Genomic DNA, 27,940 nt, shown 5'->3' on the forward strand with positions numbered 1-27,940 from the left:
AAAATCTGAAATGACACACACATAAATTAAAACAAATTATACACAGAGGACGACCATTAATGGTAATGATCAAAAGAAACAAACTATGTACATAGCTCAGAATCAGGCTGCTCAGAAGTTCATGCTGTGTTCCCCCTCTTGTCTGCTGGCATCCTAGTGATTTCACTAGGATTATTACTGGAGCTGATGTTCAGTCTGGGGTCATTCCTTCAAAGAGGGTTGGAGGCAGATACAAGGTTACTTTAATTAAATGTTAGCTTGTCTTAAAAAAAAATCATTTTGGGTACTAGGTTATTAGCAATTTTCTTTTTCAGGTGGTCTAAGGAAAAAGGATGTGCAAAAGCCCATTGAATGCTAAAAATCTGTTCCAAAAATATTTATTGTCTTTATGTACCATAAATATCTGTATAGCTTTTTTAATCTCTTGATATGACATGTGCACTTGAACAATGATACTGTTATTGTTAATATCACAATGAAACAAAGAATCACATCTGATATAGGGTGATAAAGGTGGAGCATATATGGGACTAGTTATGGGACATGGCATCTTTGGTTTCTGAGTCACAAGTTTGAATCCAGGGTGTCTTGGTAAAGTGACTGACATCAGAAGGGAGCAACAAAAGAAGCCTTTTCCCTTGGCTGATCTTGCATGGGTAATGTTTCCCACTTTCAGTGAATTTTGATGGGCTCATCACATCCATCTCCAAAGAGCTCAGTAGCTTTTGTGACATTCACTACACTACAAAATTCGTGGCCTACCCTCACTGCATTCTCTAGGACCCATTTTGGAGTCCAGATTTTGAGTTACTGTCAGGGGCAGGCATCTGCTGGATCCCAGCTTTGTGGCTCTCTTCAAACCATTTTATCTCATGACCCCGAAGAAGCACAGTGAAGTTCATAAACCACATCATTTGTTTTTCACCTGCAGTGAGCTGAAATGCTCAAAGCATCCTCCATACAATCTGAGTCATTTTCCATTTGAAGCCATGAGATCTGCAGGTATCGAGCAACTAAAAGGGATAGGTTGGAGATGCCTCATATTAAACGCCCCAAAATTCAAAATGTATTGCTTCTCTCTGAAATACTGCCTCTTTCTGAAAACTTTGGCTTAGTGCCTATAACCATTTTCAGCAAGGAGGGAAGATGACATTGCCGCAGATTTTTTCCTTGCTGTGAGGAACTAGCAAGGTGAATATGCAATGAGGAGGAAACTGCTGAAGTATCTGTCTTGGAGTGCCAGAGTCTATTGAAAAAAAAGGAGAGGGGATATTTGAGCAATTTCAGCCCTTTCATGTATGCAGCTCAAACTGAATCTTCTACATTCAGTATCTCAAGAAAAATGGTTGGCAGTGACCAGACTTTGCTTTGTTTGATGCAGACCCAAATCTTGTTCTCTTCCATGGGGTCTGTGCCTGTATCCCTGAGAGCAGGGTTTGGCCTTGTGAGTGGTTCTAGCCACAGATCCAGATGATGATACACACTCAGAGGAAGGGGAAGAATGCAAATTCCCTTCAGGGAGGCAACTGCCAGATATGTAAACAAAGAACCTTCTCGGTGTGCAGCAGTCAGCCCACTTGAGCTGCTGTTTCCATGGTATACCAGATGCTGTAAAATATGCTTTCTTCAAGGGAAGAAGCTTTTCCTACTCCTGCATTATCCTGCTCGATGATGGACTGTCCTCAGGCTAGTACCTCACTGTACGGGCCACATGTGACAAGTCACCCTGGCCCAACCATTTTCTGGTTTGATGACGATAGCTCATTTTCTGCAGCTTCCAAACAAAGAAAACCCTAAGTGATATTTTTTTTTTAAACTTGGAACATCATTGCTAACTATGCTTTTAATTTTTACTACTGAGTGTTTAATCCATAACAGTTCTTCCTGATACACATAGTGTCATACCATAATACTGGGTGTTTTTGCTTTTCTGTTTCCTTCTGTTTTTCAAAAAAAACCCCAGAATACATATGTTTCCATTTTTTCCTAATTATTATTTTCCTAATCACCCTGTTGCTCTTTTATAATTTCTTCTTTAGGGAGATTAAAGCCACTGGGTACTAGTCAGCTGGTGCCATTTCTAAGTTTGATTGCAGATCACCCAGTGGATAAATACAAGGAAAGAAAGTGAAGATAGGTGGCCTCTACTTCCATTTTCTTGTAAAACAGCAGCTGATTGTGAGTAGGTGCTTGGTTATGTCATAGATACTAAGTACAAGTGCAATTATAAAACATGGACAAGTCTGCAATAATTGGTTGAAGCAAACCAAATTCAGCCAGTGTAAATAAGTTACCAAAAGCACTTATAAGGCTTTCTGTGCTTCAAACATGACTCAGGGGAGGAGGAGGACATTTTCAGGGTACCTGTCTACTGGAGGCCATGTTTGGGGATGATGCTGCAAGTCTGGCAGAGCTGTGTGGATGTGGCATATCCCTTCACTCTGTGACCATGCAAGTTCATTGATTTTCTCATGGCCATCAAGAGTAAACACAGGGGTCTTTTTATGGCTCTAGCTTCCTCCAGCTGAAAGGTGTACCTTGGTATGTAAGGGATACATGCACATGCCCTCTGCCTTGCCTACAGTCCAGCCACCACAGCTGCATGGGGTCCTGTGTGTGCTGTTGGCTTCTCTTTCCCATGCCTGCTGCCATGAGACCTGCTGCCAGGTGCTTAACAGGCTCTGAAGGAGGCCAGGACAGCAGTGGGTCCCAGGCTGGCAGTGACAAGTATGTGGGTGCAGTACTGCACGGCTGAGAAAGTGTCCTGGAGTGTAGAGAATTATGGCTTCTTTTACTCCTGAGATGCTTTCTCACAGTCTTTCCCAGGTGCTTTCCAACTCTTTCTCTTCCCCCAGCCTGCAGGCTAGTACTTCTCGCTTTAGGGAAAAAAAATTAAGTGTGGTTAATTTTAAGCCAGTGCAATTATTTAGAAGTCCTGGAGGTAGAAAACCAGTTACTGGTTAACAGATCTGATTTGAAACGTGCTCTGCCTGACCCCTCTAATGTAGTGAGCCAGAAGCAGTTCTTCCAAGGAGCTGGCTTGCTGGAAAGCTTTTTCACTGAATCATTTAAAGCCTAGGCTTCTTGAAAATGTTAATATCCTGCTGGCTCACTGGAATGCAGCTGGTGGGTACAGCAAGTGCAATACCTGTGTACGTGCTTGCAATCCAAAGCACACTGAGCAGGCAGGGCTCAGGCTGCAGTGTGGGTGTCCTCGCTGAAGGCTCAGGCTGGGTGGGAAGTGGACTGGAGAGCAGACCCGATTTGGCATCGTCCCACAGGACTGGAAGTTCCTCTGCCCTGGCCAAGCATTGCAGCTGGGGTACAGCAGCGCTTTGCACCCTGGTGGGGCTGTGCCCGGTGACCTCGAGCTGTGCCCTGCGTGGCTGGAAATGTCAGCGGTGTTTGCTGGCACTGCCTGGGGCTGCTCTCCTGGGCACAGTGGTCAGAGCTGAGTGGGCTGAGCCTGCTGGACCAGCCTGAAATGGCCACCTGGAGAATCGGACCCCAGCACTCCCCCCTGCATCAGTAGACAGCGTTTATGATGCTGAAATTATAGCAATTGCAGGCTGGAGTCCTGCAATGGCTGGAGTGTCTCTATAGCTAAAATGCAAGTTGGTGTGAATGTATATGTGCCTTTTCCCCTCCCACAGTGTCTCCAGGCAAAAGCCTTTTTGAGCTAGCTGTCTATATTTGTGGTATTACAAGGCCTTAGTTTCTGTGTGCTAACTCTTGAGGCTTTTCTGCTTACCTTAGTAGTGAAGAATTTTTCGGGGGAGAATATATATTTTTTTCTACATTCTCCTCAGGCTGTCATCTAATCCACCTCTTTCATAATTTTATCTTTAGCATGTTTTCTTACACGTCATCCCATGGTTTTCGTAGCTAAAGGAGAACCTATAGTTCTTGCCTTAAACTGGGGACATAGTGTCCTGCAGAATAAAGGTATTATAAGTCCAGGATTAAAAAAAACAAAAATAAAAAAAAAAAAATTGAGGGACTCTATGAGAGGAGGATTGTAGGTGGTGGCAAGTGCTTTGCTAATTTGGACAATAAGTTAACACCCAAGGGTGTTAAGTCAGATAATTACCACATTTTCCCTTGCTTAGTGTGGAAAATGCTCTTAAAGCATATACACATTACATGGGGTGGTTTATTTATGTCAGCAGTAGATATATTTACAGTAGCTGTACTGTTCTAGCTAATATTCTGTGCTATGTCATAAAAACAAAGATTCAATATGAGACATAAATATTCTACTTTTTTTGTGAATTTTCTCTTAAGAACAAAAATAGATCATGATAGTCCATCTTCCATTAATATAAATGCAGATTAATGCAATCAAATGGGTTACTTTTTCCATAGACAAGTTGCAAACACAATGGAGCATGGTCCTCAAATATTGTGGTTTCATTAAAACAGATTTTTTTATCGTTCATTTTCAGGGATATATTTTGCGCACTTTCTTTAGATTAATCAATTTGAATTCATTTAAGACACTAACAATTGAGTATAGTGGCAGGTTTATTTAGATAAATGGATATGAATTTTCTTCAATTATGAAAATGAATGACAGTAAAAATGGTAAGAATTTAAAAAATAAATCTGCTTACTATTCTGTGGAATGTACCAGCTGACTGCCTTGTGCTAAGCTCTGACTTGGCAGGTTTGGGGATTTTTTTAATAATATGACTAAAACCAAAACAAGATGACCTTGCCATATTCCCTGTTCTTCCCTTTTGTGTAGTAAGTAATATCCTCTTATTAATTCCTGTATTAGTTTTCCATCCATTTGCATATCTGAAAAAAATTGATTTAGGACCAAAATAATGAAGTTAGTTTAAAAATAATAAATCATGAAATGGTAAAAAATTTTGGAGAATAAAATGTTGATGAAAACATGTTTCATGTCTTGCCAGATCTTTTTTGGGGTTGGGATTTGTTTTTCCAGCCATCCTTTCTAGACTCTATGTTCATCACATAGGGACAATATTCGAAAAGTGAGGTTATGGGTTAATACCATGGTTCTCCTGGCTGAAGTTCAAAGCTTTGTGTCAGTGGTAGAAATAATGTGTAATAGAGCTTCTGCTAAGCACTTCTCTAAAATACTGTGGTTTTTTTCTTTCTTCCAGGGTTTTTGGGAAAACCACACAAAACTCATAAAGGAGTATGGACCTATTTGTGGGTAAGCTTAGTAGTGCTGTCAGCTTTCTTCTTTCTGGCTCTTGCTCTTTGGGATTGTTGGGTGGGAGAGGAGAAAATACCAAGATAAGGTGTTTGTCAAAATGCAGAGTGCAGTGTTTCAGTTTGGAGGACAGAGGTGGAGGTGGTTTGATTGCATGAAGCAAATATCCTTGGCTTATTTTAGTTCAACATTTGGGATTGGACTTCATTTTTCGCTCTCTTATTTTAATTATGCACATAAAGTTTAGCCCTTTTCAGAACTGTACAAAGCTACCAGCCTTCAATATTCTCTTTTCATCTGCATATTCTTTATACTTTCAGTGAACAGTGGAAATAATAATTTGTCATCTCAGAAAGCCCTCAGTTTATGAAATAGTATGAATTTGTTTCAGCTGTTGCTATCTATATTTATGTGAAATTCCTAAACTTAAAATACAATGAAGTACAGATTAGAAATGAGGCATTTCTCTCTCTATAGCTCAGCTGTGCTATCTTAGCAGTCTGTTAAAAGTAAAGAGGGTTTAAGCAATAGATTCCTTCATAGAAACACTTTCACATTTCCATGAATGTCATTTCTATCCCAAGAACTACTTACTTTCCAGCTGTCATCATTTTAAGTATAAATGCAGTTGTCCCATGGTATCTTATATTGTTGTGGTCAGTTGGTGTTTGTAGCATAACTATTATTTCAATATATAAGTATCAGGCAGTATCCACAAATTATGAAAATGTCGATTTTTTTTCCCATGGTCTTCAAGGAGTCTGAGATACTTTTAAGAGAGCACATATGGATGTCTGTGTGTATACATATTTGATTACAAAAGATACCAATGAGCTCTGTATGCTCTTTCAGCAAAAATGCTCTAGCAGAAAGAAGTCAGGCTCAGCATTTGATGCTTCAGTCACAGCCACCTTGTGGCATTTATGCTCTACCCTAAGGACAAAGTGCTGCAAGAAGAGATGGAAATAATGAATTCCAAGGGTTAGGTGCTTGTCTAGGAGGAAATAATGCAGTGTCTTGGCTGGCCAGGAATGGGAAAAGATATTCATTAATGCTGTGGAAATTTGTATGTTGTGTAACAAATGGAAAGTGACCGAGGCTTATTATCTCTGTGACCTTTGGTGTGATGCCCTTAAATGACAATAATGTAAGAACACTGGCATTTATTCCTCAGTATACTTCCCTCCTTATTAATATCATGCTTCTTTTTTTTTTTTACTAAGCTGAATTTGAGACAAGTTGCTATTTAGTCATCTGTCTGCTCACTCAGCCAGGCAAGGCTATGTCATTGGAGAAAGAGATGTATAATTACAGTGTGTGAGCAAATAGAAAGTTTCATTTCTCCAATTTACTTACCGACTGTTAGGGAATGAAACCTCTGTGAGACTTGCATGGACTGCAAAGCTGGATGATGGTGGTCGTGGTCAGCCAGGACTCTTTGGGATTCTCTAGGTAGGAAGAATGAGCATAGGTAAACTTCATTTACTGTATGCATGGAAAACTCAATTTTTGAGGGATCTAGGAGACTGGCAGAGAAAAAAAAATGCTGTTTTTTTTCATGTCTCCCAGGAAAACAAAACTGGATGCAAACAATGCTGTGTTTGAGGTAAGGTCTATTTGAAGTAGGACGTTTTAAAACCTGGCTTGCAAGCTGCTGTTCAATAGGTGGGGTATGTGTCAGGGGGTATTTATCACAGTCCTGTCAATTAAAGAAATTCTTTGTCCTTCCCTGTGAGTCTTCAGTGCGATTCTTTATGTGGTTCTTTGAAACAGGCAAATAAATGGTAGGTGTGTTTATATATATTCCCAGCAAAGTATTGGATCTGGCAGATGGAAGATGTGGCATTTTTCTTTCCCCAGATTGAAAACTGCTTTCCAATAAGCATAAAGAGCAATGATCTTTATTTCTACAGTGGTGAAGTGAGTTGAATACAAATCTTTGGAACTGAAGCTTTTTTTTTTTCCTGAGGTCACTTGAATAGTCTGAATGATACCATCACAACTGTTTTCTTTTGTGTGTGAATTGGTTTCCTTGACAACAGGATGTCAAATCAACTTTTCAGCTTTAATCAAGTCAAAACAATATATCCCTTCCATTCCAAAAGGCCTCAAGTCGGAGAGAATTACTTCAAGTAAGGCTTTTGTAGGTCACAAAAGCTTTTCTCCCTTCGCTCCCGTGTGCAAATCCAAAGGAGAGGTGATGGTACTGATATTTTATAAAGACAGACAATGCAAATAGTCATCAGTTGTGAGTTTGTGCTGTGAAAACTGTTTTCATACAGAGGTGGCCCAAGATGGAGGCCAAGGCAGAAACAAACAGCTCTGGGTTTGGTGCAAAAGTAGAGATGGAGCATTTCTATTCGTCAGGGTGATCCAAGCCACTGATGTGAATTTCAAAGAGGTCCTGCAACAGAGGAAACCTTTGATTTAGCTTTAATTTGGGGTATCTTCTATAAAAATGTTTTCTCTAAAACATGTGTGCTATTTCTTCATAACAAGAATGAAGTTGAAAACAATCCTATTTGGAAAAGAGTGTACTAATACTTAATAAGGTATGCCTTGAATATTTCCCTATTCACATAAGAGTTCTGCAGGAGAGTAACCCTGTTTACTGTGGAACTTAGTGATTTACACCACTCATTTTTTGGATGAATATTAATGCTGTGTTACTTTATTTTCATCTCCACCAAATCCACTTGTTCCATTTCAATTGTAGGTTAATAGCTGCTGATTGGAAATAGGTGATAAAAGCAGACAGAGAAATAAAGAGGGACAACATATTTCATGGAATCAGTAAAGCAATTTCTATAATGTGAGAGTGAGTTAGTTTTGCTTTCTGTATGCACTTGTACACATTTGACTGCTCTGCTGCAATTGAATCATTATGGCTTTACAGAACTGATTTGGAGTAAAAGAAATCTGCCAAAATAAGTAATATATTCTTGGCCCAACAATATACTACCAGTGATTGTAGAAAATATGACACAGCCCCAGGTGGGCAGTTGATTGCCCTGGGATGAAGGAACTTACTCTGCCTTCGACTGTAGTGATGCATTTGGACGTGGGGAAGAATGTAAGAAGTCATTACGTAGACCTCACTGTGTGTAACCACAGAGTGAGAACAGATTGAAATTCTGTGTCATTTGTGGGGTGACACTCTATCTTCTTGTTGTTTTCAATCTGAAATAGCAGCAGGTCAACCCCTATTCTTACTCTGCCTTGACTTGGACATTCAACTTCAACCTGTGAGAAGTCTGAAGATGTCCGTAGTAGAAGCTCTGGTTTGTCAGCATGGGGACTTGGGGCTTTCCCCTTTTGTGGATGGAAGAGGGACATGCATTTCTGGGATTTGGGCATGTGGAACCTTACTCAAAGCCTTTTTCTTCCTTCTGCCATCATCAAATACCTTGGGACAAGCCTAACGTAGGATCTCCTGCTGCAGGGAGCAGCTGATGTCTTCATCATGGGATGAATTTAACTGAAGAAACAATGTCTTTATTGCTATTTTAATGTCACAAAAAATTTTAACCCCTCTATTTCTAGCCTCATTCTGCTTTCTGTGGAAAAAGTGATTCCAGGAAAAGTATTTTCATTTTAGTGTCTAAAGGCTCATGGAAAGAAATAACTCAGTTTTATGAAAAAATGGTATCCTGTTTGATTTTCTCTTTTACACTGATGGTGGTGAGGGTCTACTGGACTTATTCCCTCTCTTGGGATACTTCCTTTGTTTTGCTATTTTAAATAATTTACTTTTTATATTTCAGCTAAAGGAAATCATACCTGGACAATGATAGGGAAAAATAAGCTTCCTGTTACTGTTTTATAGCTCCTCATAATCTGATACTCATGTAACCTGATAGGGAATTTTGGTAGCCTCACTTGCCTTGATTTTTGTTTTCTTAAAGAGCAGTATATTTTTTGGCTGATGTCAGGTCTTCCATATTTCATCAAGATTTATTTTCTTCTCACTGCTTTCTCCTTTATGTGTAGAGATAAGTTTCTTTGACTCTGTAAGATTGCTGACCAGTCCCAGAATTGCTGATGTGGGTTAGAGTTATCTCTTTCTTCCATTAACTACCTGCAAATTGTACAGTACAGCAGAACTCCTAACTTTGAGCACATGAGTAATCACATTATAGTCAGTGGTATTGCTCAACATGCTTCAAGTTAACCAGAAGTCTGTCTACCTTGCTGAATCAGGGCCATAAAACAACAATTGCATTTGTGCCTTAAAAATATTTTTAGTGCTGTTAGTACACATAAACTCCTAGTTCTATTGTACCTGGAAAAAGTTAATGAGGAGAAAAATATTTATTCTCCCTCCCCACCCTCTCTTTTGATAGCATTTTGCATGTAGACAATTTAGCTGCTCTTCTGTGAAATGTGTCAGCCATTCCCTCTGAAATGGAAAATATTATTGCATGAATGGACAGAACAATAGGACAATCTTAATGTTTTTATTTAAACTTTCAGGAGCCTTTTTTTAATCACTATGAGAATATGTAAATAGTAATCTATTTTTAAAATATTTGTTTTTCAAAAAAGAACTGAAACCTAACAATACTCCTGGCAGAAACTCCAGGGTAGAATTCATGGTACAATGCTGCATCTCCATCTGAATTCTCACAGTTAAATATAATTAGGTATTGGTGTCATGGTTTGACACGGAGAAAGAATTTTCTCGGAAGGAAGAGGCCAATTTGGATATTGACCAATTGAAGGTGGACACGCCTCTGAGAACACAGAGGGGTTAAAAGCAGAATTCCCAGGAGAACTCGCTCTCTTTGGTTCCGGTCAGCCGCAGTGCAGCCTCTCCCCTGCCCGGCGTGGCTGGGTGGGGAGGGGAAGGCCCATGGCCTGACTGAGGTGGGCCCAAGGGTGGAGGGACTGGAACCCCCTGCAGATGGAAGGGTGGAGAAATCTGGGATGTCTCCGTTCCCCCCCAGAGTCGAGAGAGAGAGAGAGAAAGAGACAGCAGCAGTTTTTATCAGCAATTTCACCGTGGGGAAGGAGAAGAGCGAGGGGGGCCGCAGGGTGCCCAGCTGCCTGTGGGAGCTGGAGTTTGGGCATGGAGCCATCCTGGGAGTCAGGATTTTTAACCCTTCCTGAGAAATGAAAGCTTTGTAAAGTTTTTCTCCTCTTCGGTTTGAAAGAGAGGAAGAGAGACAGCTTGGACGCTGGGATGTTAGAAGAAGAAATTCTAGGTGGGAGGAGATACGAGTGGTTTTTTGGCTAGACTTTTCCTTGTTGGCCACAGACTGAACCCATTTTTCTTCTCCAAGAGAGACTGTATTTTAGGAGGATGCCAGTGAGCCAGAGAGACTATGTTTCAGCTGGGAAAAGACAGAAGTGGAGTGAACAGAGAAAAGTTAGGGGGTTTGTGGTGGTGTCTCCTGTCCTCAAAGAAGAAGAAGAGAAAAAGATCTCTGTTCCTAGACCCTCGGCCCTAGCGGAAAATGGGGGAGACTGTAATCCCAAAAAATAAAAAACTGAACTGTTCGTTTTTTCCCCTCTTAGCAGGGCATCCTTGAAAGGAAAAATCCTAAAGCAGTCTGTCCATCCATGCATTGGTAGTGAGAGCACTGTGCATGGAAAGGAGAAGGGTCACCATGGCAAACTTTTTCTCGAGGCGGTGCCATGTGTGACATGGAAACACAGGATGTGGAGCTGTGTTTCTTGGGGGGTCTGTGGCACAGGAGAGACTCTGTTCCCTCGATGGGCTGAGTATCGATTGTCTGGAGGGTGGAAACCTGATTTGGGTCCAGATTGTGTCTCACTGTGGTTTGTTGGAGTTGGGTGGTGAGAGGAGGAATGCTTTGCAAGGTTTTCATTTTGATCTTTGTGTAGTTTTTTTCCTTTCTTTTTTTCCTTTTATAGTAGTAGCTTAATAAAGTTTTCTTTGTTATTCAGCTTAGGCCTGCTTTGCTCTGTTCTCAATTGCATTTCACAGCATTCAATTGAGAGATTGCATTTTCATGGAGGCACTGGCATTGTGCCAGTGTCAAACCATGACAATTGGTTATAGTTGGCTCCAGTGGTTAAATCAAGCTGCTGAACAAGTCTTGTGAGTTACTTTTGGACATATCATCACCAGTTTCTCCTCGTGTCTCTAGAGTTAATTGGTCCTGAACATAGCCTTCTGTGGGACTGATGCCTAAAGACTTGCCCAAAAGGTGGCATAGCACACTTTTCTGAGAGCTGTAATCTGTGCCACTGTTACAGGTGGAATAGTTTTTGTGGCTACCTGATCACTGTTGGAGTATTTTACATTCTGCATATGCCGATTTGTAGGCTACAGGTTATTGGCAAAATTTACAGTAAATTAGTTGACCAGTTTAATTCTAGCATGTTTCAAATGTACTTAGGTATGTGGAACATGGGAAATTGATACCTAGTGTACTAGTAATGTCAAAGGTATTTATCAATGAGCACCTCACTGCTATGGAAAAATCTGCTGTGTGGACTGTGACCTCCCTTGAGAACCATGGAGCTTGAGCTTTTGTACTCTGTGATGGTTCTTGATTTGGTACTGTAGCCTCTGGCTGCCCCAGGAAGGTCCAGGGACATTTGTGTTCTATATATTCATAGACAGAACTCAAAAGATTATAAAAAAATCAGAGTTCCAGCCCTCAGTGCAGACAAAGCCATTTGGATTGAGACCAAGTGGTAGTCTCTTCTGTGTGCAAAGCTCTCCCACTCCTCTCTGAGGCTCCAAATGTTGCCCTGGGGTGGCTGAGCTGCATGCATGTGCTCACTGTTGTGCTTTTTTCCCAAGTTTCCTCCATCCAATCCCTCTGTGATTCTACTGCAGCTGTTTAAGCCAATGTAAGTCAAAGAACTGATGTAATCTTTTACACCTCTGGAAAGAGAGTGTGAAATCCAACCATATGAGGCAGACAGCATTTTATGTGCTCTTGGCAAGGCAACAAAGGACACTGCCTGTCACCTGTACCACATTTCTGATGCTTGTTTCTGTGCTCATGGTGTGTGCAAACTGCAGTGATTGTAGCTCCAGCAAATGGCTGTTTGTGTAGGGGAACATCTCCTGCCTGGTATGGCTTCACTGACAGATTCGGCCAGACATGGAACAGCTCTGAGAGACTGGCCAAAACTGTGTCAGCTCTTAAGACTGACAATGGAAGCAGAAGTAGGCTCTTGTACCATATTTAAGTATCTGAGGAACCTGATTAAATCTTGGTCTGCTTCTGTGTGTGTGCATATAGCAGCCTTGGCTAGGAGAATATTTCACCTCCATTTTCTCCTGCAGAAGTGTTCCTTTTTGGTTCCTTGCATGCTGGTACTGTGTAGCATTTAGCTGTTGAAGCATAGTCCTTGTGAGCTTCATCCTAGGATTATTTGAAAAGTAAAGCTTCTTTTTAAAATGTGCTACCTGAGGAGTGTTTTACAGCTAATATACAGCACAGGTGATCTTTGATCTCTGCTGCCTGCTTCTTTGCTAATTAATGGTTAAAATTATAGTTTTAAGGGGAATGAAACTGCTGAACAGATTGCTTCTTCTTATCATATTACACCTGCATACCACAATGTGTCATCCTCATTCAAGGAAGGGGGAGGAAATATTCTGAGTTACAAAATTTAGTTCCATAGACACAATTTCACATTGCTCTGCTACCTTCATTATCTACTGGAGCCTGTATTTGTTAAACTTTTTAACAAGTTGTAAAATCCAGCTTGTAATTTCCCCCCCATCCCTTCCCACCATTTGGAAAGAAGCAGGTGAAGAGAGCTTCTAAAAGACTGAAAAATCTGAGGCATTATTTCAATATACCAATCCTAGAAAGTATGGGAAAATAGCAATGTTGTGTATTTTGCTGTGCATATTAAATGCTTTCATTAGAATTTCTTACAGCACTCCAGAAGTATTGATGCAAACCTAAGGCAGATACATGCAATATGCAATGTTCAGTAGCAATTAATGGTCTCTGACTTCACTCACTATGTTTCTGATTATGAATTGGTGTTCCCAGTGTCATGCATTGTAATTTTTAAGTGCATTTCTTGAATAATTTCTCCTCACACTGTATGTAGAGGGAGGGAAATGCATCATGCCTCCCAACCTGTCTCTCTGTGTGCATGTGCGTGTGTCCCCTTTCTTGGCAGCCTTTGAAGCAGATCAATTTTAATGCTCAGTTCTCCTGCCTGCCTTGGTCATTTCACAGGAGAGTCAAATTACTGCCTCTCCAGGTCACTCCTTAATGCCAGTTTCCCCTTCTTTCTGGCAGCCCAAATAAATCCAAAAGCAGCTTGTTACTGTATTGTGACTGTGCTATGAGAAGCACTGAGCAAAAGGGATTTCCCTTTTCCACAGATCCCACACTGGGTCTGGAGAAGGATCCAGAGCAGAAACTGCAAATCAGCAGCCTCTTGTATGTGCCTGTTGCTGCAAGCCTGGCACAGGCTGGAGCATCCACAGCCCTGGCCCTTTCTCACGCCACCAGCCAGGAGCCCCAGGATGCAGGTGCTGCCTAGACCCTCTCTGCCCATGCTGGGGAGCCCTTAGAGGGGCCTCTGCCCCGTAGGCTAACATAACATTGCACAGGAATGGATTTGGGATGTCTATTACTTAGTTTCTTAAAAATAGTAGTTAGTATTTTCCTTTGTGAGGATGACTACACTTTGCCAGGTATCTACAGAGCTGTTTCCTATCAAGCGGTGCCTTCAATGTTCTTGTTCAATTGGGGCCACCACTTTGTTGGGATTTGTTCTGGTTTTAGTTTTTTCTATCCATGACCTTGACTTGTAGGCTCTATGTTTATGTTTTTCATACTTCCTCCCCTTACCCCTTAAATATTTGCTCTGGGTTTTTCTTTCTCTTACTTCTCTCTGCTGTCTTTAGCGCTATGCTATCTTTCCTCCATGCTCTGCTTTTTATTCCTCCCTATTTTTCTTATCCATGTTGAATTGAAAACAGTAACGTGAACTGACAATTTTAACATCATTCCAAGATTTTATGTAATTCCATAAATCTCTTAATTACATTTTTATTGTTTTTTTCTTATATAGATTTTAGTTTTTCCCTCTCCCTTATTAGTCTGGGGATCAGTTTTAGTCTACTACATTTTATTAATAGAAAGGGGAACAAAATATCTTTTTCTTTGTTGATTTGGCACCATCCTAAAATTACCCTCTTTTTCTGTTTGACTACCCCTTTTCTTTTCCTGAAGAGTCTGCTTTATGTCAGACCTGCTGGCACTGAACTGGATTTTGATTTCTGTTGTATTGCGGTCAGCTCCTCTCGCCGCAGTACCCCGAGCGGTGCCGTGCTGGGCGGGAGGGAAGAGAAAGGGGGGCCGCTCCCCCTGTGAAGCTCTGCTGCCCCAGTTGGTGGTGCAGGGACAGATGGAGGTGACACGGGCCTTGGGGGTGAACAGGATGGTTTTATTCAGTGAGCCCCAAGACCCCCTTGGGAGGAGGAACAAAGGTTTTATACAAGAACTCAGGAAGACGGGTGTAGGAACAGTAACCAATAAGGGAATAGCAGAGGAGGAGTTTAGGGCAGGACTAACATATCACAAACCTATCAGGAGAAGCAGGGGAGTGGAATAACACAAAATAAGCAATAGGGTTTCGAGCCTCACTAAATAGACAGGGAATGCTCTGGAAGCAGAGGAGGGAGCTAGGAGGAATGACAGGGAAGGTTCCAGGGAAAGGGGCAGGGAAAGGGAGGATTGACAACTTGGAGAGGAGGGGGATAGGGGAGAGCTAGGGAATACTGACAGCTGGGGAGAGGAGGAGATTAGGGATGGGGGGGAGGGGGGGGGTGAACAGATATTGAACAAATATCAAATTAAAGAAAAGACACACCACCACAGATTTCATCAAGCAATAGGCAAAAGTATACCCCACTGCACAGGAAGAAGTTGTTTTCAGCTGTTACTATGTTCATTTTTTATTTCCTATCTTGGGGAACATGGGATAAGCTGAGCCACCATTACCCTGGGGATTGTGAATCTTTCTTTGCTTCCAGTAAATTTAGTGGCTAAACCTGAAGGCTGGTCTTGAAGGAGAATTTGTTTTAGTCATACCAATAAAATTCTACAAGTATAATTAAAAAGCTGTAGTAATGTCAAAGAAAGCTCCCTCGCAGAGAGACACTGCAGTTCTGCAAACACAATGACTACATCAGGGAAAAGACTGACCATGTCCTCTGGCAATTGTTGGGGTACATTCCCAGAAGAGTTTTTTCTAGTCTAACTTTATTAAGATTAAAATCTTGCCTTGTCCCAGAATCTCCTCTCTGCCCCATGCAAACAAGCCTGAAAATAGTGGTCTGGACCTTCAAGCTGTTGTTTACTTCAGCGTAGCTTCATTACAGGCATAGAGTCATGACTATTTGAAGATCTTGGCCAAATGTTTAGGTCTTTCTCATGTTATATAACTTGAGCTTTTGGATGATGGTACCTACTGTATAAATTAGGTTTTGTACAGCAAATCTGAAGACATACCCAGACCTTTTAAAGTAGTTTACAGAAAAAGGAGTGAGTTGGGAGCAATGTTCTGACTCTGTAAGGTCTAGCAGCAGACATTTTATCACTCAGCAATAATCCAAGCTTTTCTGTCAATGCTTGAATCTATTTTATTGAAAAAAGATCTTGGCAAGGACACTTGGGATTTGCTGAAGAGTCTTTCAAAGTGACATTATGAAAGGATCTTGGTTCTTTGGGACCTTTTATTGTATGGAACATCTTATGAAATACTTTTGTGAAGGGCCAAAGTAAAATGTTACCAAAGCAGCCTAACAATTTTATACATTCATCAACTGTCCATTTCGGCCAGTAGGAAATAAGCTGTGTTTGGGGCAGGAGACAGAGAAAGTAGGTCTCCAAGTGCAGTACAGAGACAAATGTGAAAGTAGGTCAGATGGTAATGTAACATTACATGGAAAGGCATTAGTTTTTAAATATTAAATTCCATTAAAATAATTTAAATTTTTATTTTTGAAAGAGAGAAGTATATTACAAAATGGGAAGATTAATATTTGAAATACCTAAACTTATTCTTACTACAGACCCATATTTTCTCCTGTCTCAGTGGCATTTTATTTGCTTTTGTCCTGTAACTAATGCGTTGGATTTTCATCAGTGGTGAAGGACAGAAGTTTGTAAAAGTACCGTAATTTTCATCCTGTTCATTTCCTTAGCAAAATATTTAAACAACAACACAACTTGTAAGCCTTGGAGCAGACTCCTTTGATACACTACTGTGTTTATGCCTACCAATGGGACTGCTCTGAGCATTGCACTCAGTGTATTTCCCCGTCTTTGCCTTTTCTGGGCTCACCATTTTGGATATTGGATTTCTGCAGGCAGCTGTACTCTCACTTTCAGAGGCTGGCACCTCTGAAATCCACAGGCTGTCCCTGCTGCCAGAGGAGTGGAAGCAGAGGATTACACTGAGGTCAGAGGACGAGGGATGTTGCTGGCAGTACTGACCCTGCCATGCAGGCAGCTTTGCCTCTGTCCTGGAAGATCTCTGCTGGATTTAAAAGGCTTCAGGTGACAAGAGCATAATCAATAATTGCAGATATTAAAAGTGGTGCCTTCTTGTGCTTTCCTACCTTTCCCCCCTTCCTTCTTTGCCTACAGGACACAAAGCATCTGAATCCGCCAGACGATTGCTCATGCATTTACATTTTCATTTCCTTGGTTTATAGCAGGATTGTTCCAGCTTTTGGGAGGGGCAGCTATCAAAGATGTACAGGCACTGCCATTGTGTTTTATTGTTCCAGTCTATTTTTCCCCTTGAATGTAGGTGGGAGTTTTTCAGTGGGTTGGTTTTGTGCTTTTTGCTTTCTCTTTCTTCTAAGAATTTATAACCCTTTTATTGTCAGTCTTCAATCATTTTTGATAGATCAATATATTTACTTCAATGATGGTTCATCCTCCTGCTTGTATTTTTTTTTTTTTTGCTTTGTTTATAGGGGTTATGAATAGATTCAGGAGGTTGTATCTCTGCTATACCTCTGTTATTGCATGAGGATCAAGTTGTTTGAAATTGGCCCAATACATTTATATTTAGAAGGAACATGAGGTGTTTACATTTGGTTTGTCTTCAAATCTACTGTTTTTCTCCCATGTTCTAAGTAAACTTTGAGCAATTAGAAATGCTGTTTTTTTCAGAACAGTTCTCAGAAATCTTAATCATAACTAGTGTTTCATGTACATTGAACTGTTTGGGGGCAAGGGTTCTAGGAAACTGCTCTAGCAGATTCCAGAGACCCAGAGGGTTTCAGGGGTAGCATAGTAAGGCAGAATGGTAACATGGACTCAAAAATGAGGCAGGTCCATGGGAATCCTGTGGTCTCCAGCCAAGCAGTGACTGAGGCAGAGAGGAGAAATTCTTGAGTCTACATCTCACTCATGTCCCCAGGCAGCCAGATGTGGGCCTGGGACAGCTGTTTAGTGCAGCTGTGAAGAGAGCTCACACATGTGTAGAGCAGTGTCAGAGCGATTTGCTGTGCTCTAGCTGGGGGTCATTAGAAGGAGCAGGTGAACAGGAATCTCCAATGAAGGTGAAATGATATGGCTGTGGAGGAGAGGGCTACATGTACTATTCCATCCCCAGGGATTTGGGTTGTTTCATTATAAAGTGATGTGTGTGCTGTTTGTTATGCAATTGCCCCCTTTCTCCCACCACAAAGAAGGGAGCAGCAAAGGAAGTGTGTTTGCTACAACTGATGATATGTAGAAAATGGTAAATGGAAAATAGGTCAACTAGGCAGTGCTCTCACAAGTATTACAGTTTGAAACATGATCTATATCTTATGACTACGCATTAAATATGGGGAAAAAATCCCTCAACCTGCATGGATTTCAGCAAGGTTTAATAATTTAAACCACGTGAGCATATTAGCTGTTTGTAGGATGTAATCCCTCTGTTGCCTTAGCAGAGCCATATACACCCTGGGGTTTGGTACATTCATTCTTAGGCTGAAATAATTTGCCATGTTATGAAAGCCGTGACTCAACTACTTCTCAGCAGTGCGTTGTCCATTTGTAACAGCAGATTTTCCTGGAAGTCATTACTTTGGAGTGCCATTGTCAGCTGTACACATCATTCCTGCTCTTCTTGTCCTTTGTGGTACAGATTTGCTCATTGTTGTTAGTGAGGGTGTTACTGCTGATACACAAGCTATCAGGTTTTTCTGTTATTTTCTTTCTATTCTATCTCTGTTGAATTGCAGTTTCCTTTGTCTTCTGTGTGGTGCTCTGAAAGAGGTTGGGAAATTTATCACAGTTATTTTTAATGGGCTTTTAAAGTCTAGCACGACACAGATTGAATTGATTCAGGAAAATTTCCTGGAGCTGTAGCATTGTTCTATTAAAAATAATTTTATCATTGCAATTTTTCTGTAAGAAAATACATCTATTTTTCTTCTTCTATCCTATAACAAAACCCTGCTTTCTAATGTTTCTGCATGGTCAGATATTAGCCATTTCCCTAGATAATTTAGGTTGGCCATGTGTACTGCTAGCATTTTTATTGTAAGGAATTCTGCTAGTGGTTTCATGATAAATGCATCAAGCATTGAGAAATTACTTTTATTAGTGTACATTTAATAATGCATTAACAAAATAAATGGGCTTGTGTGTGTGTTTATCTTTAGAATGTATAGAAAAAGTATATGCTGCTATAGGTAAAAAAAATAATCTCTCATGTGTGTATTTTGTATGCTGTAGCATAAAAAAGTACATTCCCAAGAGCTCAGTAGGTGGTTACTATCTTTTTTCCTTTGTTTAGGCATATTTTTTTAGGCAGATTGTGCAAGAAAAGTGAGTCCCAGTGACTGTCCCTCTCATGGCTTGTCTGACAAGCCTTTCCTTCCCTGAGTAAGGCTGTCCATTGTTGGCTGGGATCTGTGTCTTTATTGCACACAAACCAAATGAATGAGTGGCTCGTGGCTTCCCACTTATGAAACCCCACTTTCAGTTGCTTGAACTTCAGATATTTTCAGGCTAGTAACCATGACCAATTCAAAGTGTCACTTCTTATTCTTCAAGATGGTCTATTGCATGTGTAGTTACATGAAATTCAATTTGCTTACTCATTCCATCATGCTATGTTCATGATGCAAAAAAACCCTATCTATTGAATCCTATCTATTATTGAATAATTAAAATAGTCTAATATCAAGACATTATTATTTCAGAAATGCATGCATCTCCATTAACATAAGCAGAGCAAAGGTATTAAGAGGGATGGTGTACAATATAATGTAACTCTCTCATTGATTTAAAACCAAAATTCCAGTAAGAAGGAGTAGACTGAAAGAGAACTATGTACATGTTTATTTCAGATACATTCAAAAATAAAGTATTGTTTTGTCCACCACTGCTGATCCTATTTACAGGAGGCAGATGAGCTGTCTTGCCCATAAAGAAATGAAAGATAAAGTGCAGAATTAAAACAAACAGAAGCAGCCTACTGATTTTGAATGTCTTTGTTCTGAATGCTGCTTTTGAAGATACGTATGAGAACATGTCTTTTCAGCAGATAGGGATACTCGGTGTGTTCTCAGAGCCTTTTCTTTCCTCCAGGGCTAAAATGGCTGAGCAAAACTGGAGAAGTGAAGAACTCCAGTCAACTTGAGTTCTGGCCATGATAAGTAAAGCATACATGAGATGAAACTTGCAGAAAGGCAGAGTTATGGATAGCTTTTCTGTGTACCCTGATGTCAGGTCTTAGGCAGGAAAAATAATGCAAACTTCAATTTCAGCATGGTCAAAAAGACTTTGAGAGGCAGCAGTCAGATCACACAGGTTTTGTTTTATTCACCCTGGAATGTTTGCTTATATGAAGTTTAGTGATGGGTGTGTGACTATAAACTTTATTGCACTTCTTGTTTTATTATATCAGCCTTCTTTATTGCCTGCTGTATTTTGTGATGTTGTAGTATCACAAATTATATTTAAATCCTTTGGCCACCTTCCCATTTCATTTTCTCTGTATGGTCGTACATATGCTCTCCTCCTTTTGTCTCCTGTCCCCAAATTTTTCTTGGATCCTGCGCTGTGATACACACATGCTCCCCTGTATTCTGGAACACAGGATCCTCCTTGTCTCCACGGATGTGTGTTCAGATAGGTTCCCCAGACTTTGCTAGAAAGCAGCCCTGCATTGCATTCCCCTCCTCTACATGTTCTCTCAGCCATATTATTCGATGTAGTATCACAGTCATATCCTTCATCTTCTGCAAGTGTGCTGCTCTGTCTCCATTTATCTTGTATGAAATGGCTTTAGCTCTGCTAGGGTAATGCTGCCTGTTGTTTCCCAGAAATTGCTTACCTGTCTGTCAAAGGAAGCTGCTTAGAGCTCCTAACTAGAAATCAGGATAAGCATTCAGCAGATCTCTATTCCTTCCTTAAGTGGGGGGGTGGGGGGAGATTAAAAAAAAAAAAGGAAAAATTTTTATCCTAGTTTAGACCAAGTATCATTGTCTGTTTACCCTCCTCAGCTATCTTGTAAATTTTTTCTTTCTGTTCTGCTGTAAAAATAAGTAGCATTGTTGAGTATAAAGAATAGGCTCATACAAATCCATACAAATGAACACTGTGTTCATAGTAGCAAGTAAAGTTTGGCGACACAGAAAGCTTGGTAGCCTTCCCTAGAAATAATAATCCAGTGTTCTGGAAAAAGTAACCTGATGGTTTTCCCCTGATGGAAAAGGAGTACTTTAGTAGTGAATTAGGTGCAAAGACTAAAAGATGAGACTGTTCTCATGCTGCATCTCAAAAGGCCCCAGAAAGGCCAGGCAGAGAAATGCGCTGAAACCCACAGGAAACGCCTGCTGCACCATCACATGAGGTCAGTCAGGCGTAGCGCGCTTTAGCGAGCGCAGACAAAACAAGCTCTGGTGAAAATACCACAGTCTAAACAGAAGTAACAAAACACAGACTAATACAGCCCAACTTGGTGGGAAGCACCATGGGAAAAGATTTAGAAGCATTGTTCTGGCATTCTTGCTAGGGTGAAGAGCTGTGAGGACTTTCGTGTCACCTGGTCACAGTAGCACCACGCACCCACGCAGGAGGAGGTGACTGGTTTCTTATTAATATCACAGTACTTCTCATTTCCAGTAGCATCCTGTAAAAGCAGTACCTTATTTACAGCTTTCATTTGGCATTAATGAAGTGGAATACTGATGTAGCTAATCAGCGCTAGCGGTGTGATGCGAGCATGCGGAGCGGCGGCGGCAGCAGTGGTAATCATCTTAGCCCAGTTGGCAGGATAAAAATAACCCCTGCCGCTGAGAAGTGGTGGCTCCCTGGCTGTGGAAGAGCACAGCCCACGACCCCATGGCTCTGTGCTGCCCTGGAACCCAGCTTCTGCTGCAGACCACCTGAACAGAGAAAAGAAACAATTGCTATCCCTGTCCATCCCTTTTACTGCTTCTCTCCCCAACCCCTAAACACAGGCTTGAGCTACTGCATTTGCACTTAGGTCTGGACTCAGATTGCCTCCAAAAACCAAATGGATATAGATTGCCGAGTATGCTTGTATAATTCAGAGGTAGTTTTTTTTTTTCTCTTCGTGACACTTTGTGAGCTTAATTTAATCTTTGTCATTTCTTATATGTGGGTAAATGTCATCTACTTCATTTCATGAATGAATTAACACAGCCATGCAGAGGCTGTGTCTCCTGCACTGCTCACTTGGAAGGGGGAAGGGATTAGTAAATGTGTGTGACACCCTCAAGTTGCTAAACCCTGGGGTTAGAGATGCTCAGAAACATATTTCCTTTGCACCCTGCTATAAGTTACTTGAAAGATTCTACCAAATCTGTACATTATAATGACCTCAATCATCCCTCCTTCACTTTGTTGTCAACATTAAATTTATTACTTTCCTACCACAAGTCTCTTCTACACCTGACAAAGGAGGAACTCCTTTAAAAATAGCTGTGCTTTTAGTGGTGGGGAGAAGATAAATAATCCCAGAATTTTCTTCCCTCTTTTTGATACTTCCTTAAGCATGTCAGAAGGCAGAGGCCTTCTGGCAAGGTCGAGTTTGAGATAGCACAGAGGTTCTTGGTATGTAGAAGGATAGCATTTTTAATCCCAGGTGTGTGGACAAAGAGTTGGGTGCATAACCATGCAGAGCACAGGAAGTATGTGTGAGCAAGCATTTTGTGTTACATGATATTTTTAATGCACCCAGGAAATAAACTAATAGTCCTATGTGCTTCTTTTAAAGCTTTCATAACATGGAAAGAAATGTAGTTCATTGAAAAAGGAAACGAGGAACAATTTATTCTTAAATAGAAATGAGTGTGGCCATGTCTCTTCTTGTCATGAATTTATACAATGGGTTGGATTAGTCCCTGGATGAGGTGTGTGTGTGTGTGTTGGTAGAGCTGTGCTTTGAAACTTTTCTTTGTGCCTGAGACTTCTCAGTGCTACTGGGGCTTCATTTTCATGTGCAGTAATTTCACCTGTTTCTAGGGTGTTGTGTTTTTAGGGTGGTTTTTTGTTGTTGTTGTTTTTCTTCTTTTAAGTGTTAATGGATGTTTCATGGTTCTCTAATCTGGAGATACTCAACTTGTGAGGGCTTTGTAAAGGTAGTCCAGGGAAGCACCTTGCCAACTAGAGTCACAGCTTAGGATGCAGAACAAATGACCCAGGAGTTAGTTCCCAGTCTTCCCAAAGATAGCTGGCATGTGATTTCCAGGTGTACGTAGCAGCTGAGAAGCTCTGTTCCCACAGGGTATCAACAGGAAAAAAAAAGGTGATTGCTGGCAATTCCCATCTCCTCCATACCTGACAGTCTCCCAGTTCCTCAGATGGAAAATGGAAGATGTTATTTTCCTCACTGTCACTTCAGGTTATTTAAGTTGTAAATAACAGGCCTAGAATAAGATTTCTGTGTATGAATATCTCCTGTCAAATTAGGATGTGGGGCTCTTGGAGACCTTTAACTGCTAATATAACACAAATAATACTCGTGATACTTCACAAATTTGTCCCACTCCTTTCCTTTTCTCAGCCCAAACTAACCCCTTCTGTGCAGATTGTGTTTGGGTTTTGCAGCTGTTCATTATATATTGCTTAGTCCTACCACATCTGAATTGGCTTTGAGCACTGCGAGGGGATAGTGCTATGACAAATCAATTTGCTGGTCTCTGAAATAATTAAATCAGTAAGTCAGGACTTCAGGCCTCTTTTAAGCAAGCATTGTGCTATTTGTTTTTACATTTCTGTAATGCAATGAAAGGGTGTCTTTAAACAAAAGAGGGAGAGTGATCGAGGAACTTCTTTTGAGGAAAAATTGCCTAAGGAAATCAGCCTTTTCCCACTGTATCTCTGTGTCTTTGTCTCTCCTTCTCCCCCCACTGCATTGTTTTTTCTTTGTTCTTTGCTCTTCCCTGAAGAAAATAGTGATAATAAAATATTCTATTTTCATATGGCTCTACAGGTGATCTTTGTGTACTTTACCAGACCACGGCATAGAAAACAAAGCCTTGCTTATTGCCTAACAGCATATATATGTTTTATGATTTATGTGGTTATAATAAATGGGGCTGATAATAGATAGGAAGATCAAAGTCTTCTGTGAATTGACAGCAGCACTGTAAACAAGGTGAAAGGGTTGCAGGTGTTTCCCACATGGATGTTGTACAAAAACATATGGCCCTTTGCCATAAGGTATTGTATGTACTCTCCACCTTCTCCTGTGCAGCAAGGCAACATTACTGTGAGCTTTGCTCAGAGAGCAAGGCCATGGCTCAGGAGCTTGGAGATGCTGTTGGCAGCAGATGACCATGCAGTGTGGCCGGGATGATCTTGGGAGCATGATGCTAAATTGGTCTTTCAAATTAAAAGTAGCTGATTAATCCTCTGTGTCATCTGAGAGCAAAAATCTGCATTCTGGGGGGAATCCCTGTCAAACATTGGGAAGGAAAATGATGGGCTGAAGTGTTTTAGGAGAGACCGGGCAGTCCAATGTACTCCTTGTCTCATCACTCCTACTTCAGCTCAGAGTTGGGCTTGGCAGGCATCTCTTGCCTCCATAGGTTATCTTCTGTGGCCCTGGCCGTGGCAGGCACTAGGTGGGATTGAGACATCTGGGCCACATCTCTGCAGAAAGCCACAGCGGTACATGAGCAAACCTGCAGATATCATTGCTGGATTGCTGTTTATTCTTGTGGATAAAAGAAAAGATGTGTTTAGCGAATGACTAAATCATTGTAAAGAGAACTGCAACATCCTGGGTGAACCCTGAGCACAAGGTACTCATCTCTGTCCCATTAATTGCCTTAAGAGGGACGCTTGTCTGCTCTTAGGAGTGAAACTGCTGCAGCTGGGTGTGGAGGGTGTTTGTACCCTCTTGTTATTGAAACACTTCTGATGAAGTTTGGCTTATTTTGTTCAATACCCTGTGATATAACCACCTCCTTGACCTGGAAGCCCTTTGGCAGTCTTTACTTTTTTCACAGCTTCTGGGATTAGACCCATGCCCTCTGCTGAATGCTTGTGAAAGCCCTTTTGCCTGGTCTTTTTGGGCATGATGCAGCACAAGGCTGCTGGCTTGTGCACTGGCAGCCTGCTGAGACAATGGCTCCTCATCCACATTTTCAGCTGCTGGAGGAAGCTCACACTGTACTTGTGCTGTTTATGTACTGGTGTCAGGTCTTTCCTGCCTCACCTTCCAATGGAGCTAAAGCTACTGGTCTAAAATGCAGATTTCTTTTGCTGTTTTGGAGGGCTGCAGTTTAAACTGAAATATAATAGAAATTGCCTCAACAGCATAACTTAATTAACCAATGCCTTGTCTACACAGGAAAATTTGTCTCCATGTGTGGGTTACAAAATTTATTTTTGCTGGTGTGGTAGTGTTACAACTGATTTCCATGTGGACAGAGATGCATCACCCCAAGGGTGTCATACTACAAGCATGAATTCTTGCTTCTCTGCAGGAGCAGGCCAGGTATTTCCAAGTATTTGCGTTACACCCTAAAAGCCCTAGATGAAAATATTATAAAGTGCTGGGTCAAGCAGTGTAATGGTACTGTAGCTAAAGGTAGGACTTCTATGTGTGAATGAGCCCTGTGGAAAGATTAACCTAGGAAAAGTTATTAAAAAGTACTGTACTAAATTATTCATGAATCCATTTGCAATGTACTTGCCCAGAGGCTTTTGTTTTTATCAATTACTTATTTATTAAAATCTGACAAGAATATCAGGTTTTGTTCAATAATAAATATAAATCTACAGGAGACTAGTGATATCCTCATCCAGTAATACAGAATCAAAATTAAGTTACATGGCAGGGGTGGATATGTTATTTACTTGGAAAGAATAGATTATTGTTCAGGAGGATTTTATCTTTTACTTGCTATTTTGAAACAAGGGAAAAAAACCCAAAACACCTAGTTGGGAGATAGCCTCTTGTTTTGTGATTGAGGCCTTGATCCTGCAAAGGATTTAAAATATATTAAAACTCAGTTAAGCATCTTTCTGGCAGCTTTTCAGGTTCCAAACCTGTGTTTGCTGAATGCAATAGCTCATGTAATCTTGTTTCACACTTAGTTCTATTTGTCCTTTTTTCTTAACTTCAGGGAAAGACCATGGAAGTAATGCTTTTGACTTATGAGTTTTGACTTCCAGAGTATGCCCATATACAGCCTCATCTTTTTGTGTCCTAAAAAAGGCTAGAAAGATTGTATGCAGAAAGCAGGAGAATGGAAAAAAGGCAGGAAGAGAGCTTTTGCTGGTTGAGATCCAATAATGTGTGTACTTTTTAGCAATCATTCCTTAAAAAAGGGCAGAACTTAGCTTAAAGATCAACTTAAGTAATTTGTTGTTTGTTTTTTTCCCCTAGAATTTTCAATTTATTAGGTGTAGGGGATTTCTCCCCCACCCCTTCTTTTCCTTCTCTGCCTTAATTTATAACTGCATAAAGAAAGGAGAAGCAGGTGCCTATAGCTAAAAAGTTAGCGAAGAGTAAATAAAAAAGAGTGAGCTTAGCTGTGGAAACAGAACTGGGTGACTGGTCTGAGTTGGAGGATGATGAATAGATTTTGTTTGCATAAGCTTGGCTTGTGAGTCACTTTCTCATAAAAGCAGTTTGAGTAGGAGATGCTCCTGTCCCAAATTTTTAGTCCTGAATGCTTTCAAGCACAAAGCAGACTGTGACATAAGACTCCTGCTGTGAGTAGCATCCTGTTATCCCAGTGGACAGGAGCTGGAGCTTTACAATTCCCCAGGTTTGAAATGAATTAAAAGTGTGCCTCTCTTACACACATATTTTCCTGATGTATCATACATTGCCCCTTGCTGGTCAGCATTAAGCTGTCTGGGTAGACATAATCAGCTTCTGATTCAGATTTGGAATGTGATGTCAGGAAGTTGGTCCCTGTGAAAAGCTGTTTGTTGCAGGACCATCAGTCACTAACCAGTAAATGTGACAGGGAACTTGCTTAACTTGGAGAGAGAAAAAGAAAAGCCAGGTGTGAGCATGAGAGGTCAGTATTGGTGGCTGGTCATTCTGGGTGGGTTCAAAGCAGCACATGTCTTTGTCTTGAGAGTTTGAGTTGCCTCTCTGATGCTAGAAAAACTGTACAAAGTACACACAAAAGTTGCATGTAGGACATTATCCTCTTCTGCTAAAGTCTGTGATCAAAACTCTCTTTTAGTCTGAGGCATCAACTCTTTTTTATGCACCTATGAAGATTCTAAATAAAAGTTTGACCATTACAGACAGCTACTTTTGCTGTGATTGAACAAACTGGGAGAGGTGAAAAAGGTTTTCCCCCATAGACCACACCACCCATGTCTAATATTCCAGTAGAGTCTGTGGGTTGCACTTGGGAAATAAAAGTTCCCTCTGGAAACCCACAAAAGAAGAAAAGATTATGTTTTCCTTCCTGAAGGAAGGATTGTGTTCTTTGCCATTTTTTTGTTACAAGTTTTGGTGGTAGGGTGGTCAAATTGGACTGTGAAACCTTGCTTTGGAATCAAGATATTTGTCTAATTTGTTTGCCCTTGAAGAAATCAGGCTGCTGCAGCTTCATTGCCATGGGAACCCCTAGTTACTATATTTAATTCAGTCCAGGGTTTGCTTGTCTATTCAGTTGTTGCAGTGTAGACAGGTGATAAGCAATATTTCAATACTGAGCTCTATCATACCAAAATGATTAGGCATGGATATTACTGTGGTATTGCAACTTCTGTGGTATTGCTCCTGCATTCTGCTGTGAGCTGCCTGGCCCTCCTGTGCCTGCCTCCATCCTCTTCTTCCTCTCTTCTGCTGGAGAAAAGACAGCACTGCCTGAATAGATTTTTCTGGTCCAGTGATCAACAGAGGTAGGTAGGGACTGCAAGTGACCTCTACTTGTTGGTCATGCTTCTTCCTCCCCCAGCAGAGCAGCCAACCATCGAGTGCCTGTGTGCCTTGGAAGGAATGCTGCTGGAAAGGGAGCTCTGCACCCCTAGAAGTTGTAGGGTTGGGACAGGTCCCAGTGACTCTGCAGCATCCACAATGGTGTGAAGGCCCAGAAGGGCAGAACCTGGCTCCACAAGGTCATACTGAAATGGGAGCAGGGAGGATAAAGGGTGTACAGGCAGAGACACCCCTATCACCTATTATTCTGAAATTTTACTAATTCCCTTAGACTTTTTTCCCCCTCCCTATTAATGTAATGTAAGGTTTGTCCTTGGCAATGCAGAGTCTGAGATGCACTCAGTTCCAATGCTAATAGAAGTGGTGGAAATGTGCTTTACTACAGTCACACTGGGG

The 27,940-nt window shown here is 41.0% G+C and overlaps 1 protein-coding gene across 1 annotated transcript in view; it reads left to right on the plus strand.

The window, feature by feature from the left end:
* Positions 1-27,940, plus strand: part of TBXAS1 (thromboxane A synthase 1) — a 250,988-nt gene that overhangs the window by 86,741 nt on the left and 136,307 nt on the right. Inside the window, exon 4 of the mRNA XM_021536482.2 lies at positions 5,133-5,185. Within this exon, the coding sequence (XP_021392157.2) occupies positions 5,133-5,185 (53 nt within the window). The remainder of the gene's footprint in view (positions 1-5,132; positions 5,186-27,940) is intronic.

The sequence above is a fragment of the Lonchura striata genome, chromosome 5, assembly GCF_046129695.1.
Source record: "Lonchura striata isolate bLonStr1 chromosome 5, bLonStr1.mat, whole genome shotgun sequence".
NCBI classification, from domain to species: Eukaryota; Metazoa; Chordata; class Aves; order Passeriformes; family Estrildidae; genus Lonchura; species Lonchura striata.